The sequence below is a fragment of the Lynx rufus genome, unplaced genomic scaffold, assembly GCF_022079265.1.
Source record: "Lynx rufus isolate CCGP_SWC_20201006 ecotype Redwood Valley unplaced genomic scaffold, mLynRuf1.p SCAF_2, whole genome shotgun sequence".
NCBI classification, from domain to species: domain Eukaryota; kingdom Metazoa; phylum Chordata; class Mammalia; order Carnivora; family Felidae; genus Lynx; species Lynx rufus.
The window spans coordinates 118216681-118233954 of record NW_025814834.1 but is presented as its reverse complement, the minus strand read 5'-3'; the positions used below and the strand labels follow the sequence as shown (position 1 = coordinate 118233954).

The following is a 17274-nucleotide window of genomic DNA, read 5'->3' as shown; positions in this document are numbered from 1 at the left end:
GACACAGCACAATGCCTGGCATATGGTAAACACTCAAGAAGTCATTGCCTTCGTCTTCTCCATGGTTTCTTAAAAGTAGCAATTCTAAGTTTTCTCTCTCAGTACCATGGGTACATGATTCATCTCAATGTAATTTGTCCCAGTAGCTTCAGTTCATTTAAAGCAGGTAGGTGTCGTTACAATCTCTTTAGTTTCCTCTTACCAGTGTCCGTTCTAATTCATTAAGATTAATGAATTAGTCTAATTCAACAGTCAATTGCCAATTCATTGCTAGCCATTATACTGGATATAATATACAAAGATAAATATGATACCGTCCCTGCCTTCAAGCTACTCACCATCCTTTACTGAGCACCTGTCAGTGCCCAGGACTGGGCCAGGCTCTAGGGATACAAAGATGAATATGCCAGTATAGCCTAGTGGGAGGAAACAAATAACAAGGAAATAATGAGGGCTCTAGTAGAAAAGTATTTTACACAAAGAGGTAAGGAAAGGAACCACAGAGAAAGTCACAATCTCTTTTGAATGATGAGGGTTTGCCAGGTGGAAGGGGAAGGGGGTCCCAGAGGGAAGCAGAGCTTGGTTCCAGGAAGAACTGCAAATAGGATGTGACTAGAAAATAGGGCATAAATCCTGCCAGAACTGAGGCTGGAGAGACGGGCAGGAGCAAGGGGTGGTGGGTCCTCGCTATACTGTGCTTAGTAGGTTACCTTCTGAGCCATAGGAAGCAAGATGATTAAGTTTGTGTTTGAGAAAGATCACTCTGGAAGCAGCCTAGAGAATGAAGTAGGGGAAGGACTATTTTGGAGACTTGGGATAGTATCTCAGGCAGAACATAAGGAAGGCTTGGACTGGAACAATGGAGGCTGGAGAGAGAGACATGGATTTGAGAAAGTTTAAGGAGGTAGAATCCGCTGCATTGGGTTGGCATTTGAGTGAGAAGAAAAAGGGAGGTGTCAAAAATGTTTCCTGAGTGTCTGGCGAGGAGTCTTACGCAATTAATTCGTGGTGGCACCTACTATGGGAGGTAGGTGCGCGCAGAGCGACCGCGGGCGGCTGATGGTTCAGCCCTTGGCCGGCGGGATTGGACACGTGAGTTGAGAAATCAGTCTGGGATCACTCTTCTAAACAGAGAAGAGGGGAAGAAAAGGGAAGCTGAGATTGAGAGGTTTTCTTCTTTGTCTCTTAGTAACTAACATTGCACCCGTGGCTCATCCCCCAGGGTTCTGCCTAAACGTCCCGGGGCATTTGGCGGAAGCTTTCTAGGTCCCGACCCTGCGAACGCTGGACCAGCAGAGGGCGCCAGGTGGGCCGCGGCCCCAACCCCAGGGCGGCGTTATGGCTGCCGCGCGGGTGCTGCTGCTCCTGTCCGGGCGCGCGGAGTCGCCGAGCTTCGCCCAGAGTGTGTGTGGCCTCCTGGGCGCCGGGCCAGGGCTCGGGCCGTGGCCCACGCACTGCGGCTTGAAGCGAGGACGACTCGTCCTCTCGGACGGGCCATTCCCAGGCTCCTCGGCCAGGCTTCCGCTCCAGGTCGGGGGAAAGGGGACCCGGGGGAGGAGGGGGCCCCAGGAGGGGGGGAGCGGAGCAGGAGTGAAGAATCGAAGGAGGAGACCGGGGTCGGGCGGGAGCTGGCGTGAGAGGCCTGGGGTGCAAGTGTCGCCCCGACTCAACCTCCTGCCCCGTCGCGCGCTGTCGCCCGACTTTTGCCCCAGTTCTGAAGCCTTAACCCGAACGGCTCCCTCCCGCCAGCGACCCCCTTTCTGCCCTTTTGCGGCCCTGGACCAGCAGCTCAGGACTCCGGGGGCCGAGCTGCCCAGCAACCGAGGTGTGGATCTGGGTGTGGCCGTCCTTCTGCAGTCCAGCGACCAGTCTGTCTTGTTAACGCGCAGGACACGCACCCTCAGCGTTTCTCCCAACCTCTGGGTACCCCCAGGTGAGTGCCCCGAGGACAAGATCCCAAGTCCAGGGAAGAAAGTGGCCCTTCACCCAACAGTGTTATTACCAGTTTCCAAAGGACAGAGAAACAGGCCCAGAAATGTGGTCGGTCCCCTTTTCACGAAGGATCACAACGGCATCAGCGCCCATGGGAGGGAGTAGTGTAAATAGTGTGGGGGGGGTGGGGGGGTGTCCCCGGCCAGGAACACCACCACTTACCTATCGGTCCCACTGTTGTCGCAGGTGGGCACGTGGGACTTGATGAAGAGGTAACCGGACTGCTGGCCCAACCTTCACCCTGCCCGGAAACCAGAGACTGGGGCTGCCTTGGGTGTGGGCCGAGGGGCTTGGAGGAGTCTGGCACCTGCCCCTGTGACCTGCCCTTTGTTGCTCCCAGCTGTTGGACGGAGGGCTGCGAGAGCTTCAGGAGGAGACTGGACTACAGCTGCCCCACGGCCAGTTCTCTTGGGTCCCTCTGGGGTTATGGGAGGTGAGACAGGAATGTGGCAAAGGTCCCTTCCTATTTAACTAAGAGCCCTTAACAATTTCTTCTTAGTCCTACCTGCCTTGGCCCAGGGGAAACATTGGGGACCGGGGGGAGGGAATTGGAGTCCCCAAATCCACAGTCTCCACCTGGGTCCCTCCTGCACCATCTCGACCCTGCGCTTCCTCAGCTGTATTTACAGTCTCAGAAAGAGACAGGAAGTTCTCACTTTTGCTGTATTCTTCTCTTAGTCTGCCTACCCTCCTAGGCTGAACTGGGGTCTCCCCAGATACCATCACATCATTCTCTATCTACTCGTGATCTCCTGGGAGTCACAGCAGCAGCTGCAGGTAGGGCTGGTGGTGCAGGAAGGAAATGGGGGCCCAGGAGTCCATGCAGACTGGTTCTGTGACTAAGATGGGGGGGGGGGGGGAGGGTCAGAGATAACCAAGAAATCCAACAGCCCCTGTCCCTGCCCCAAGTCTGTCTCCTTTCCACCTATGGGTAGGCTGCAACCAAGAACAGGCCTCCCAAGAGAGAGGCCATGGCTAAGGGACCTACATGTCTGGCCCCAGGCCCGAATCCAACCAAACCCAAGTGAGGTGAGCGCCTTTATGTGGCTGGGACCAGAGATAGCAGCTGCCGTGGCTGCTGCAGAGGATGGGACAGAGACACTCACACATCTTCCCCGGGACCTACCACCCTCTGTCCTGTAAGTAAGAGCTTCTGCCTCACCCCCCAAATACCAACACATACGCGTTGAGAAGTTCCACTTCTCTCCCCTCCTCAGGAGGGAATGTTGCGTGGTGAGGGAGATTGAGGGAGTGGGTTGGTCAACTGATCATGAAGAGAGCACACAAGATCAAAGACACTGTCCATCCAAGTCCAAGGGCTCCTGCTCCGACTGGTTAGCACGGACTCCCACTCTCCCGAGGGTTCAGGTCCTTTACCCCCCCTTGAATCTGTTCCTTCCTGTAAAATGAGGTCAACACCCACCCACCCACCCAGCCCTCTCCTGCCATGGCGGGAGGATTCGGTGAAGTGGGCTAAGCCACAAGGCACAGCCCAGACAGGAGCTGTCACCATGCAGTACAGTGGAACTAGGGGAGGACGAAAGAGCTCGACCCCTGGCCTTGCCCACATCCACGCTGCTGCGGACGACCCCGACCACAGCAGAAGGCAACGAGAGGGTCAGCGCTGGGACCAAGTTTGCCCTCAGGCTCTGGCTGCAGCATCTGGGCAGGTAAGAGTAAAGCACTTGGCCCCGCAACGTTGGGCCGAATGCTCCACGGGGGACAGGAGGGAGGAGCTGCTCCTGGAAGTCCTCTGGGGGACACCCCCACCACCCACCCCCACCAGGGCCTGCAAGCAAGAACGGAACCTGGGTCCCCTTCCCCCACTTGCCCCAAACCAGGGATCTGGAGAGTGAGGTGTGGAACTCCCTCCCCAACCCCCCTCCGAGACATTCACAGAACATTCACAACCTTTATTGTGGATAAGAACTTTGCTACAACTTTGGGAATAAAAAGTAAAATTACAACGTAGGTCTTAAGCCCCAGAGGAGCCTGAAAAAGGAGAATGGGGAGAGCATGAAGTCCTCCCACCTCCCAGAAAAGGTGCAGAATGAGCCAGACCTAACCCTGGGGCCACGGGCCTTTAGAAGCTCATGGCCCAAGCTGGTCAGCATAGGAAACACTGTGCACTTAAATATATAAATAGAGAGAGACCCAGGCAATAGGCCAGGCCCTGCTCCCAAACCCCTGGGGATCAGAGCTAAAGCCTTATCTCCTCCGCAGTCACACTGGGAAGCAGGAAGCAGGGGAAGTCATCTTTGGAGTATTTTGGTTTTTCTTGTTTATGTACAAAAAAATCTGCAACCCAAAATAGAGTTCTCTGTCCATGTGTCGGCCTGTCTTAGCTTCTCCACTTGTCTGTCTGGCCGAAGAGAATGGAATGGACATGAAGAGACCATGGATGTGGGGAAGGAACAGAACCATAGGTTTGGGGAAGAGAGAGCTCTAGAGGACAAGAGAAAGGCCCCTGCCCTCCACCCCACCCCTAGGCTCTAGTGGATTCAGCCCTTCCCCCAACTCACACCCCATCACACACGTGCCTCCCGCTGCCTAGGTTAACATACCCAAAGGAATGTGCCAACCATCTAAAGAACATTTCCAAAAATAGAACCCAAATGTCCTTAAAAAGAGGTTAAATATTAACCCTTTGGGTGCTGGACTTGTCAGGCAGAGATAAGGCCCAAAACAGGCATCCATGAAGGTCTTTCTGGCCTTTGGCCAAAGCCCCCTGAGGGGTTGGAGTGGCCAGGGGTCTGGACCCCACAGCACACTTGCTCAGTGAAGTTTCCATAATCCAAGGGACTCAGTCCAGGGAAATGATGTCTGACCGGCATCCAGTCAAAGAGGGACCCGAGGACAGGGGTCCCGCATGCCCCTCCCTCAAGGCCCCCCCAGGGGCCACAATGCTACTGACGCGGCCAGGAGGGGGTGCTGGAGTGGTGCTGCGGTGAGAGCTCCCCAGTGTGGGGGCGAGCGGGCCCAAGAAGTGGGAAGGGGTCCCTCGGTACTGGAAGAAGTGGCCAAGGGCATCCTGTTCGTCTAGCGAGGTGATGACGGAGGGACCATAGTGCTGGGAGGAATCAAGGGCACAGTTTAAGATTTTCTCCTGACTTCACCCGGCCTCCCAGTCACTCATCTCAGAAATAGCCGGGGATAATTCAAATCCTCCGGATCCCAAGGTACCCTCTGAGAAGCAGGAGAGATTCTCTTTCTTTCCCCTGCTTCCCCATACCCTACCCGATTCCCTGCCCTGAGACAGCCCCTCCATCTTGCTAGGTTCTTGGCCTTGTGGGCGTCTGAAATGTGTGGAATGTCCGGCCAGGGCAGGCATGGCGCTCAACTGCACGTGGGTGTCGGGGGGAGGTTGTGTGTGAATAGTCAGGGGCAGGATTCTAAAAACTCCGGAGACAGGACGGTAACAAGGGATCGAAGAAGACATGGGTGAGAATCTGAAGAAGCACCAGTGGGGCCTGGGAGGGAAATAAAGTGCCCACACCCTCCTTAGGCCCCCCAGCTCCCACCTTCCCTCACAGAGAGGCAGATTTAGTTCTCAGGGGAAAGTGAGGGGGAGGGGACCCGTCAGTGCCTAGATAGGAAGCTTCAGAGATCTGAGATCTTCATGGGACAAGGGACCACTTACCTGACTCTCAGTCTGAAGGAAAGAAAATAAATCTAAACCTGGTAGGAAAAGAAAAATCAAAATCAGCCTCCTGTCTGACCCCTTCACGGCCCCCCCCCAAAAATCCTTTGGATTGTAGCCCTTTGCAAGACAGCCAGAAGGCTTTGAAAAGGAGCAGGGGTTCTGATCTGCTTTCAAGGGCATATGGGGCAGGGCAGAGCCCACCCTGTGGTCAGTGTCCTACCTTGGATATCCGCCCCCAGTGGGAAGGCAGGTGGGTACTCATGTAGTGGGAGACTGGACAGGAAGTCCCCGCCCAGTGTACCCACGGCAGGGCTCCGTAGCACCGAAGATGGCTGGTGACCAGATGTCAGGACTCTGTGAGGAGAGAGGAGGAGCTGGGCAGCCAGCGAACGACAGACGCCCTCACCCAGCTCAGCTTCCTGAGTCCCCTCTCTGCCCCGGGGTTTGTCCAGTGATCAGAAAGCATTTCTGACTTCTTTCTCTGCCCCTTCTGCTGCGGACTCAGCCTATTTCCTCATACCCTTTGCTTCCAGGTAGAGCCGGAATGGCAGCCGAGGTGACAGGACAGTGCTTTTTGGTCGGGGGCAGGTCCTCCTCATCTGATGAGCTCTCTATTGTCAAGTCGATAACTTCAACCTTCTTCTTACTCTCTGATGGATTGCCCTCTTGGACTGGGCTGTACTGGAGGCCTGTGGGTGGTAAAAGGACTGTGTCTCAGAGAAGAGGCCATCCAAGACTCAGTTCGGCTGGGGGACAGGGGGTCACTCACCATCCAGCCCATACCCTGGCGGGGGGCAAACCTCAGATGCCTCCTTCTTGGGTTTCATTGGGCACCAGGATCCATCTTCCATGAACTGTATCTCATCACAATCCGAACAGGAATTAAGTATCTCCATGAATAAGCTGGGGGGAAGGGGAGATACGGGAATTCATGAGGCTGGGAGATAGCTGGGAACAGTAGCCAGGGAGTTCTGGGACTCACCTTCCTGAACCTCAATTTCCTCATCTGTGAAACAGGGATATTATTCACCCCTACTCACCTCTCTTGAGTTGTCAGAATCAAGTAAAGTATGTAAAAGAGCTTTGCAAACTTCAAATGCTACGTTTTCAAAAAAAAAAAAAATACATTCTAAGCATGTGTTTCACATAGTACTTGTGACAAGACAAAGGAGCAGAGATATAGAACTTCATAAGTCTTCTCGATGAGGGCCATAATTTAGGCTCTGGAAGGGGGTTAGGACTAGCTAGATCTGCACATCCAAATCTTCAAAAGAACGTTTTGCCACGCTCAGTGAGAGGTCAGGTAGTTGTTATAGGTGTTATATTGTAACAGTTCAATACATTGACACCGCCACTTACTAACAATTATAACTTTGAGCAAGATAATCTCTCTAGGCCCCAGCTTTTTCACCTGTAATGACAATATCCATCTCACAGGGTTAATTATGAGGATTCAATGAGATGAGATATGCAATGTGCTCAGCATGATACCTCATGCAATAAATCCTCAGTGGTGGAAATATACACAGTCGACCCTGAACAAAACGGGAGTTAAAAGCACTCACACGCAATCAAAAATCCATGGACATGACCTCACACACAATCAAAATTCCATGGACAACTTTTGACTCTCCAAAACCTTAACTACCAATAGCCTACGGCTGACCAGAAGCCTTACCAATAGCATCAAGGGTCAATTAACACATTATTTGGTATATTATGTGTATTACATACTGTATTCTTACAATACAGTAATCTAGACAAAAGAAAATATTAAAATCATCAAAAAGAAAAATACCATTTATATTTACTGTACTGTATTAAAAAACCCCATGTATAAGTGGACCTGTGTCATTCAAGGGTCAACTGTATATTATAAAGAGGATAAATTATACGTATACACATAAAGGGGTGGATAGGTTAAGAGCTGGGCTTCGTGGAGGGGAAGGAAGCCATCTTGATCTGTCGATGGGAGGGTTCCTAGTGGATGTGGAAGGTAAAAGGAAGCAGAATGCAGAGCGGCCCTACCCATCAATGATAAGAGATTCATAAGGAGCCTTCTTGTCGCACACAGGACATGTCCACGTTGGCTTCTTCTCATTCATCTGTAGATAAAGGGCAGCATCGAAGCTCTGCAGGTGGGCGCAGGTGAGAGCACGACAAGGGACTGTCAGGCGCATCTTCCCTAGCTGGGAGGAGACAAGCGCTCTGGTCACAGTCCCTACATCCTGGGAAGCCTCACTCTAGTAGCCCTAGGAGCCCTCATCTGGGTCCAGAGTTTAGCCCCACCCTCCTCCCTTCTCATCTCCCTTGTACCCACCGGGCACATGAGTGACACCCGGAGACTTGTAGTGGCCACCTCACTGTCCGGGTCAGCAGTCAATTTCTCCTTGACTGAAACAAGAATGAGGCCAGAGCCATGGGGTCAGCAAAGCTGGAGATGAAGCCTGGGAGGTGGTGAGGCCAGAAGCAGATGGTTCTGGCTGAGAGGCAGCTGGGCAGAGTGCCTCTGGGGACACATGGGATGTCACATGGGGGTGGTCTTTGGAGGCCAGTGGAAGATCACATGAAGACTGAGTGTCAGGGAGAGATTTCCCCGACCCCAAAGATGCTTAAATATAGCTGGGTGACACTTTGGCAGAGATGACTTAGAGGGAACTGAAACATCAAAAGAGAGTTAGATTAGATGATCCTTAAGACTCTTCCCACTCTCAAGCAGCCATATTCCAGCAAGGCTGGAGGCACGGTCTGTGAGGTGCAAAGCAAATGTATAACTGAGAGTGAGAGGGTGTCACTCAGTGCCTGGGAGTGGTCTGACTTCTCAACCATGAAGATCGGTAAGGGGATGAGGGGAGGGTTAGGGTTCACGTGAGAGGTGAGGTATATTGTCACAGGTCAGGTATGGGTTTGGCGATAAAGGCTGGAGGACCAGGAAAACTTGGATCCAAATCAGAGTGGTAAAGAGGAGCAGGACATTACTCACTCAGTGCCCGAGAGTGGTCTGGGTTCCGGATACCCTTTGCTCTGAGTTTTTGTAGGAGGGTCCCTGCAGTCAACTGCCTCACCAGGTACACAGACAAGGAGTAGTTCTACTTGGAGGCAGGGGGAGGTAATTAGCCTTTGCTCTGCACATCATCACCACCACACCACCACCATCATCACCATCATCATCACCACCACCACTCCAACCCTCTGTCCCGTGAGGACCAGAGACAGCGGGTTAACACAGAACGACCCATAAAGAGGAAGATGTTTCCCTAAACCCAAGACACTGGATGATTCCCCCTCATGCCCTGCGGGCTTCTCCAGGCTCCCTGCCTCAGCCTTGCTCACCCGTCCAAACTCAGATGACCAGTTGACCACGATGGTGTTGGGAACAGTGGCCGAGAGTCGAGCCAGGGGTGTGATGTTGATGGGGCGGCTGGGCCTCTTGGGCTCAGCCCCATTCTTGGTAGGGGGAAGATAACCCTGGAGAAAGGAGGGACTGGTCAAGACATCTTATCTCTCAGGTTACTCACGTCTTGGAAGGAAGGCCAGCTCACTCGGTGACCAAGGAGATGGGGGCCCATTCGGTGACTCCCAAACCCAGAGCACTATCTAGGGCTGTGTGTGGGGTTTATTCCTGGGGAGGAAGGAGAGCTTATTCATTGGCCAGAGAAATAGGAACCCACTCATGAGTTCCTGAGCAGAAAGAATAGGGACGCCCCACTTCTTCCAACTCTCAGCTCTGAGATCATCACTCCAGAGAAGTCTTCCCTGTCCTTTGGGTTGAATGAATGTCCCTCCTCCAAGTTCTCCATCAGCCCTGTCTTAGTATCCTCTAGATTATATTGATCCATCAGTAAACTGAGTCCCTATGATGTACCAGGCACTGTGCTAGGCATGTCTCTTTCATAATAGGTTTGCAGTTACCATTCAAGAACTGAAACAGGGAAGAGAGAACTGCTAGAAGAAGGGGAGAACATTTACCGGCAGGGGGCACAGTTTCCCATTGACCTTGACAAAGAGGTTGGGGGGGAAGTAATCTTCCTGGGGGCAGCTGGTCTCACAGAGACAGAACCTGGTAAGAGATGAGAAAAGATGAAACAGCAAGGGAGGCGGTTTCTTGAGTTGCAGCTGGTGGAAAGGCAGGGGACCTCAGTCATTCAGTCATGGATCTCTGTAGCCCTCAGCATCCGACAAAAGTCCCAGGGTTGGGGTGGACACAGCAGAGCAGGGCCATCCTCTAGCAGGATCTATCATACCCTTATTTCATTCCCACCCCCCAACAGGAGCCCAGCAGGGAGGGATGGAGAGGATCAACTCACCTTAGCTGCACCTGTATAGTGTAGTCACATTTAGCTCCTGGCAGAACCTCTCTGTGACAAGAAGGAGAGGGAGACATGTCAGGATGTGGCCCCGGGAAGGCAGGGCTGAACAGAGACACAGAAAGTTAAATGTCCCAGGGACAGAGAAGAGACACACCAGAGAATGAGAGACAAAGCAGGTGCAGAAGGATGGACAGGCAGAATGGGACAGAAGAGAATGTCAGGGGGCAGAGTCTGGGGGTAACACCCAGGATGCTGGGAGAAATGTACCTGGAGGTGAGAATCTGCTGCACTTGTTGGGGTGTGAGGGCAAAGGTAAAGTGTGCCTCTTCAAACCGCTGGCTGGAAGTGGACGCTGGGGACACAAAGGGGCAGTTATTCTCCAGCCCATGCATAGGCAGCCACAGAGGCTGCCCCTGTCCCAGGCTGCCAATCCCACGGAACTAAAGCCTAAGAAAGGCCCGGGCAAGAGGCATGGAGTCAGGAGGAAGGTGGAGGAAGATAGAGCCATACCGAGGGTGGTGGGCCGGATGAGCTCCCCATAGACTTCATAGAAGGGCAATGGTTTCATGGTGACGTCAGGGTGCACGGGCTGGGGCAGAGGGGGGTGAATGTCCACTTCACGCTTGGGGCCCAGCAGGGGGCCAGGGGCCAAGAGGGCCGGGGGAATGGGAGCTAGTGGACCAGGGGAGCCGACAGGAGGGGTGCCGGGGGGCAGAGAGAGCAGGGAGAGATCAGAGGGCCCCAGGGTCTTCCGGGGAAAGCGGCGGCGATATAGTTCTTTGATCTTCATCTGGACACTGGGGGCACAGCTGGACTTGAGGAGGTGCAGGGCCTTGGCCAGGAGCTCGTGCTTCCGTCCACTCTTGTTCCGGCCAGCAAAGCCGAGCAGCACCTGAAGCTCAGACACCCGGAAGCTCATCACCATGTGCTGTGGACAACACAGACACTTGAGAATCCTGCCGCGGATGCTGGGTCTGAGCTCCCAAATAGGCAATGCCTCTTTCCGCCCCCCGCGCTCATCTGAGAGACACTCCGCAGCCAGTGGGTTACTGCCAGACAGCCACCCTGGCCAAAGGTACACCTCAGTCCCATTTCAGCAACCCTCAGGTCAACCTGACCCCCAGTCCCCCAGAGCTGCAGTAACCCTACCTCCCTATGCCTGTAAGTTGGCCAGGTGGCGCAGGGGGCAGACAGTAAGTCATCCACAGGCACACCTCTGAGTCCACTACGGCCTCCTATCTCCATCCCCGCCTTGAGCCTAGACACTCCTTTAAGCTGCTTATCTCCTCTCCTGCTCTTTCTCAGAATCTCAGACCCATCCTAGCTTCCTGGGAAGAGGCTAGGAGACAGTGAGAAGGAGGGGGAGGAGAGGATTCAGGCCAGACAGCCCCACAGGGAAGAAAGGGGGCAGGTGGCTGGAGGATTGTGCCCCATGGTACACCCCTCCCAACACCTCAATCCACCTCAGCTGTTTTCCCCAAGCCTCTGAAGCTTCTGTGGCCAGGGTTTCCAGGTCAGGGTTCAATGACTGTAACTCCCCCAAATCCTTTCTAAGCATCATTTACATAACCACTGCTCTCTCGGGCCTGTTTTTCAGGGAGGCAGAAGACAAAATCTTGGGGCAAAGGGCTTCCTAGTAAATCACTGAGTCCAGGCTGCCTCCTTGTGTACCTGTTTACTCCATCTGCCAGGAACTAATATCCTGTTTCTCTCCTACATGGAGAACGTTAAGTGATCCCCCCCGCCCCCCTGCCTAGTGGTGGAAGAGGAGAGGGCAAAACTAAGCAGAGGCCCAGGGAGGATGAGGAGAAGCCGTGGGGCTCCTGAGCCAGGGTGCAGAATCCAAGTTCCCCTAAAGGCAGCTGGGCCCAGGGGACTAGACTTCAAGCCCGCCAAGGAGTATGGCTCCATTTCAAAAGGCAGAACAAAGCCAGGAGGCAGGGGGATGAACCCAATGGTTTTGTAAGGTTCTGTGACATGTCCTCGGATATGGTTACCCTCAAAGACCGTGTGGCAGCAGGAGGGCACAAGAAGCTTTCTCCTTAAAGGACGCCCTCCCGTGAATCTCTGGAAGACCTTGGCATAGGCAGGCCTTGCTAGCCCTCCACAATTCTCCCGCTCACGGGGGGTTTTATGGTTTCGGACCCCTTTTGAGGAGTGTGATGAAAAACTTGTTCTTATACCCTTCTCCCACCCTTATTTCCTCGGTCCCGTTTTTATTTCTCCATTTCCATTAGCTTTGTCAAGGACCCCCCCCCCCCCCCGTTCCTATCGCATAGTTTCACACTCCTCTACGCCTCGGCCCGAAGCTTCGATTCACGCAGGCAGCACCTTCCCCTCAGCCTCCGGGATGCTTCGGCCCCACCCCTCGATCCAGGCGCCCGCACAGCCCCGCCCCCTAGGTCTCAGCCGCCTACTGGTACTGCCCAAGGCTCGGAACCCAGGAGCAGCCCCAAACCTCCATCCTCTCCGCCGCACCTCCCCGAGGAGCCTCCCGTGCATCTATCTGCCCCCCAGTCCCATCCCCACATCTGCCCCCTACTGTCGCACTCCTGGCCTCGATCGGCTCGCCCCCTAAGCCTCTACAGCAGCTTTTACCCCTGGCCCTCCTCCCACCTCTGCCCCTACTGCCAAACCCGACTTCTACCCCACGTCCCCGCCCCCTGAGCCTCGGCCCCCAACAGCTGCAATTCCCCTCGGCCCCACCCCTACATCTGCCCCGCGGCCCCGCCCCCGGAGCCCCGCCGCAGCCCGGTCCTCGCCCACAGCCACTTCTCTCCCACCCCCAGCAGCCAGTCCCCGCCACGTCTCCAGCCCCCTCCCGAGCCCTCAGCACCCAGTCTCGGTCGCTTCCCTGACTCGGCGTTCCGCCGGGCTCAGTCCAGATGGGGATGGGGGAGGGGGCCGGTACCTTTAATTCGCCCAGCTCCGCCATCTTGAGACATCGCAGGCGCCGGAGCCGGAGCCCGAGCTCAGGCCCAGGGACCGGCGCGCAACTCTCCACCCCGGCGCCGGCCGCAAATGCCGCCTGCTCCGCCCCGTCCGGCCCCCTTACACCTCCCCTTCCCGGCCCCGCCCGCCCGGCTCCGGACAGGCCCCAGCCTCAGCCCCTCCCTCCGCTGCTGGACCCAGCCCCTGCACGTCTTTGGCCCCAGTGCAAGACCGGAGGGAGCGGAGCCTGAAAGATCGCGGGGTTCCCGGGGGTACCGAAGAGGAGGCGGACCCGAAGTGCCTGGGGGAGGGGGCTCTGCCACGCCAGAGTTGGGAGGGGTGAGCTTTTAGAGAGCCAACACTACTTGAAATATGGAGGGAAAGTATCGAGAACTGCTAAATCTAAGAGAAATGGGGGAGGGGTGAAGAAGTTGGAGCGAATACCCTCATCTCTCTCTCTCTACAAGTTTAACCAGCTAAAGTCAAGAGTTCTACCAACTCGGGAAATGGGCGAGATCTGATCCATTCCGGAGAAGCTATGACTAGTTGTGACTAGTTCAGTTCCAGACGGCTATTCTCAGTACTTCGCCCCTACCCCCACCCCTCCACCAGCCAACTGCAGTGTTGCTCGTGGTTCTGCCGTAGGACTCCGGCTCGGCAGCAAAAAAAGTTTGGTTCGATGAGCGGGACTTACCAGCACAGTTGCAGGGAGCGGGGAGGGGGCTCGGGAAGCTCGGAGGGTGGGCTGGGGAGGTGGGGGGAGGGGGCCCCGCGCCGCTCCCGCGGTCTACAAGGCTGGAGGTCGGTCCGGCAGCTGGACGCTGCAGCCGCAGCTCCGCCCGGCCGGGAGCTCCGCCCGGCCCAGCGCTGGGGCTCGGGCCGCCCCCTCCGGAGCGAGCCCGCCAGGGCTGCCGAGACTGAGGGAGGGGGAGGAGTCTGAGGCGGGAGAGGGAGGGACTCCCAGCGGGCGCTGAGAGATTAACTCCTCGAGTGAGTGGATCCTAAGGTAGGACTTTCTTGAATCTCATCCTTCTCACTGTTGCTCTGACCCCTTGCCCCGGTGTACCGGGATGGAGTCATGCTGCAAATAAGACCGGGGCGGAGGGGGACCGGGATCTGCCTGCTTAAAGAGGTTCGTACTTGGAACGAGACTCTTCTCCCTGGGGGAAAGCCTGAGCTACTAGAACCCTAAGTGTACCTGAGCCCTAACTCTCCCTGTAGCCCCTCACCCCCTACCCGAATACGCAGACTGTCACCAGAGACCCCACGCCCTTGGTGTAGCTGAAGGTAAGCAGCGGGGAGGATTTCTTACCCAAAAAAGTCATCTCTCTTCCCCTCTCTAAACTACTTACTCTTCTTCAAAGCCTCTGACCTTTCAGAGACTTCCATGCTCAACCAAGCTAATCACTCATGCAGGTACCAGGAAAGCACCAATTTTAGGGCCATTTACCCAAATTAGATACTGGGGGAACTCATAGCATATTATAGTGAGTTGGCTGGGACCTAAGCGACAATGTGATTTGTTCAACAAACATTTGAATGGTGTTCAGAGGTCGTTAGGTGCTGAAGACATAAAAAGCCTTGCAGGACCTCTCAGTCTAGCAGCCGCAGCAAGACAGTTAAACCTATTATTGGCAAGGGGCGGCAGCGAGGCTCAGTCAGATAAGAGTCAGACTCCTGATTTTGGCTGGGGTCACGATCCCAGGGTCATGAGATGGAGCCCCGCATTGGGCTCCACCCTGAGCATGGAGCCTGCTTAGGATACTCTCTCTGCCCCTCTCCCCTACTCGCACTTGCTCTGTCTCTAAAACAGACAACAAAAAACACCCATAATTGGCATAAAATAGTACTTTAATATATAATATAAATAATCCTCTCATTTAGATTAAACCTTCAGTATAATCATTCCCATGAGACCCCACCCAAACCACAAGAATCAAGGTACCAGCCTACCAATATCCCCAGATACCTGTTGAATTGGACCATTACCGACTACTTTGTGGATTTCGTTCTTAGGGAAGATGTGCACCCTCTCCTGACACTCAGGTTCTTTCCCTGCTGTTTGCTGCCAGCAATGGTAAGACCTCAAGCTGAACTCAAGCTTAAGTGCTTGGTTCTAAATTCCAACTGCCCCTTGGAACAGTTGAGTCTTCATCAGTCCCTGAGCTCATTTTTTGTTCTGCTCAGTCATATAGATCAAAAGTTACTATGGGGACACTTGGGTGGCTCAGTCTGTTAAGTATTGACTTCGGCTCAGGTCATGGTTCTGGAGTTCAAGCCCCGCATTGAGCTCTGCACTGACAGTGTGGAGCCTGGTTGGGATTCTCTCTCTCTCTCTCTCTCTCTCTCTGTCTCTCTCTCTCTCTCTCTCTGTCCTTGTCCCTCTTGCGCATGCTGTCTCTGTCTAAACTTTTTTTAAAAAGTTACTATGGACTAGTTTGTATCCTCTAGAATTTTCAGTGATTTGGAGGGGAAAAATTAAAAAAAGAGAGAAGGGGGAGCGCCTGGGTGGCTCAGTCGGTTAAGCTTCCGACTTCAGCTCAGGTCATGATCTCATGATCCGTGAGTTCGAGCCCCGCGTCGGGCTCTGTGCTGACAGCTCAGAGCCTGGAGCCTGTTTCAGATTCTGTGTCTCCCTCTCTCTGACCCTCTCCCATTCATGCTCTGTCTGTCTCAAAAATAAACGTTAAAAAAAAATTTTTTTTTAAAAAGAGAGAAGGGATTCTTTGGGAGTCATATGTTCATTATCCTGATTGTGTGATGGGTGTTATGGGTGTGCACATGTCAAAACTTATCAAATTGTACACTTTAAGTATGTGTAGTTTACTGAATGTCAATTATAACTCATTAAAGCTGTAAAAACGTAAAAGAAAAAAAAGAAACTCAACCGTACCTTGAATCCTAATGGTTTCCTAAAGAAGGAATCTCCTTTAATAGTTAATTTGAGGGACACCTGGATGGCTCGGTCGGTTAAGCCTGCCTCTGATCTGTGTCTCCCTCTCTCTCTGCCCCTCCCCCACTCACACTCTGTCTCTCTTTCTCTCTCTCAAAAACAAAATAATAAACGTTAAAAAAAATTTTTTTAAATAGTTAATTTGAGGTTGGAAGTTCCAGCATCCCTACAGGACAACTGAAAAGTAGGAACCAGGATGCCTGATTTTGATTCTGTATGCCAGCTCAGTAAGGACAAGAATCTTTTCTGAGATGTTCACTCTATTCTGAGCCTGGCCCGTAGTAGACTCGTTCAATGTCAGTTTAATGAACTAATGTTATCAGACAGAGGAGGGAGACTACAAATCCAGACCAAGTTCCAGACGGAAGGCATTCAAAGAAATAGTCTGACCCTATCGTGGCAACCAAGCTTCACCTACTCTCACCCATACACCCCTACATCTGACGCCTGAAGAAGGGGGATGCAAAAAGAGTAAGAAGTCCCTACCTAAGCCCCATTCAGCAGACAGCCTAGGAGGGATAGGGACAAACTTAGGACTAGAGTTACTTTGGGAAAGAAAGATTTATTTTTGAAATCAAGGAAAACTTCAGGGCCTGGGGTCGTTGGGGTAAGAGTTTATGGGGTTGTACAGAGGGACACCGTTTGGGAAGACCAGGGGCTGGAAACATTCCATCCTGTGTTAGCATATCACTGACCATTCCCATAACTCAGCCATCCTGGGATCAGCTCCCATTACCAAAGCTGCTTCCTGACTCATACTTGAACTTAGCCAAACCATCTCCCCCTGTCTGGACCCCTCTCTCTCAATAGTTTCTTCATTCTTCCCACCCTGCACTCCATAAATAATGATTGTAACAGTCCTTTGAGATTCCTTGGTAACTCAAAGAAAAGAGAGGTTCTGTTCCCCTTAATGGAAAGGACTCAATCTTTCAGATGCTCTTCCTCTGGCAGCTGTACCCTCTCTTTCTCCATCAACCCCTCCGGTCTCCATTCTTCATGCCCAAAAGCAGTCCTGTGCCCATTTGCACAAATCCTAAAGATGACCCTCATCCTCTCTAGGATGTGATCTACACCCCACTGCTCTCTTCTGGCCCAAACCCTGGAGCCAGGCCCTGCAGCCCCCCTGTGGGCCCCTGTCTTCAAAGCAGCCCCTCCACACTCTCCTCTCAACCCAGGCAGGCTGTTTACTGCCAAACCGTGGCCTCCCACCCAGCCTAACCCAGCAGGGGGTAGGCTGGGAGAAGGACCAAGGAGGGGGCCAAACGCAGTTCCAGATTGGGGAGGAATTTGCTGCCTCTCCCACACCTAGCAGTCTGGCTGGTGGAGGGACACGAAGGGGAGGAGACCCACGGGAAGTGGCCAAGAGAGATCCACGGTTTTCAGTCTGAGAACAGAACTGGAGGGAAGAAGCCAGCTCTGTGTATCCCTTCCTCCCTTCCCCAGGA

The 17274-nt window shown here is 53.6% G+C and overlaps 2 protein-coding genes across 7 annotated transcripts; one reads left to right on the top strand and one right to left on the bottom strand.

The window, feature by feature from the left end:
- The first annotated feature begins 1205 nt into the window (after positions 1-1205).
- On the top strand, positions 1206-7250 carry NUDT17 (nudix hydrolase 17). 4 transcript variants are annotated; one of them, XM_047085800.1, is made up of 8 exons: positions 1206-1530; positions 1750-1933; positions 2179-2204; positions 2333-2425; positions 2671-2769; positions 2995-3131; positions 3515-3662; positions 6169-7250. In XM_047085800.1, exons 1-8 carry the CDS (start codon positions 1339-1341, stop codon positions 6193-6195), a joined length of 906 nt encoding a protein of 301 aa, XP_046941756.1. In that variant the 5' UTR covers positions 1206-1338; the 3' UTR covers positions 6196-7250. The 4 variants fall into 4 exon arrangements, with proteins under 4 accessions (XP_046941756.1, XP_046941757.1, XP_046941758.1 ...); XM_047085801.1 differs by having other exon boundaries at positions 3510-3662; XM_047085802.1 differs by having other exon boundaries at positions 3510-3664; positions 3757-7250.
- On the bottom strand, positions 3891-13701 carry PIAS3 (protein inhibitor of activated STAT 3). Of its 3 annotated transcripts, none has more exons than XM_047085795.1 (14): positions 13571-13701; positions 10456-10873; positions 10213-10297; positions 9943-9993; positions 9605-9695; positions 8969-9103; positions 8619-8724; positions 7956-8029; positions 7664-7824; positions 6405-6538; positions 6156-6324; positions 5856-5989; positions 5633-5670; positions 3891-5062 (listed from the first exon to the last, which is right to left on the bottom strand). In XM_047085795.1, the coding sequence occupies exons 2-14, from the start codon at positions 10868-10870 to the stop codon at positions 4796-4798; spliced, it is 1860 nt and encodes a 619-aa protein (XP_046941751.1). In that variant the 5' UTR covers positions 10871-10873; positions 13571-13701; the 3' UTR covers positions 3891-4795. The 3 variants fall into 3 exon arrangements, with proteins under 3 accessions (XP_046941751.1, XP_046941750.1, XP_046941752.1); XM_047085794.1 differs by lacking the exon at positions 13571-13701 and adding an exon at positions 12857-12959; XM_047085796.1 differs by lacking the exon at positions 13571-13701 and adding an exon at positions 11095-12116.
- Positions 13702-17274: the final 3573 nt, after the last annotated feature.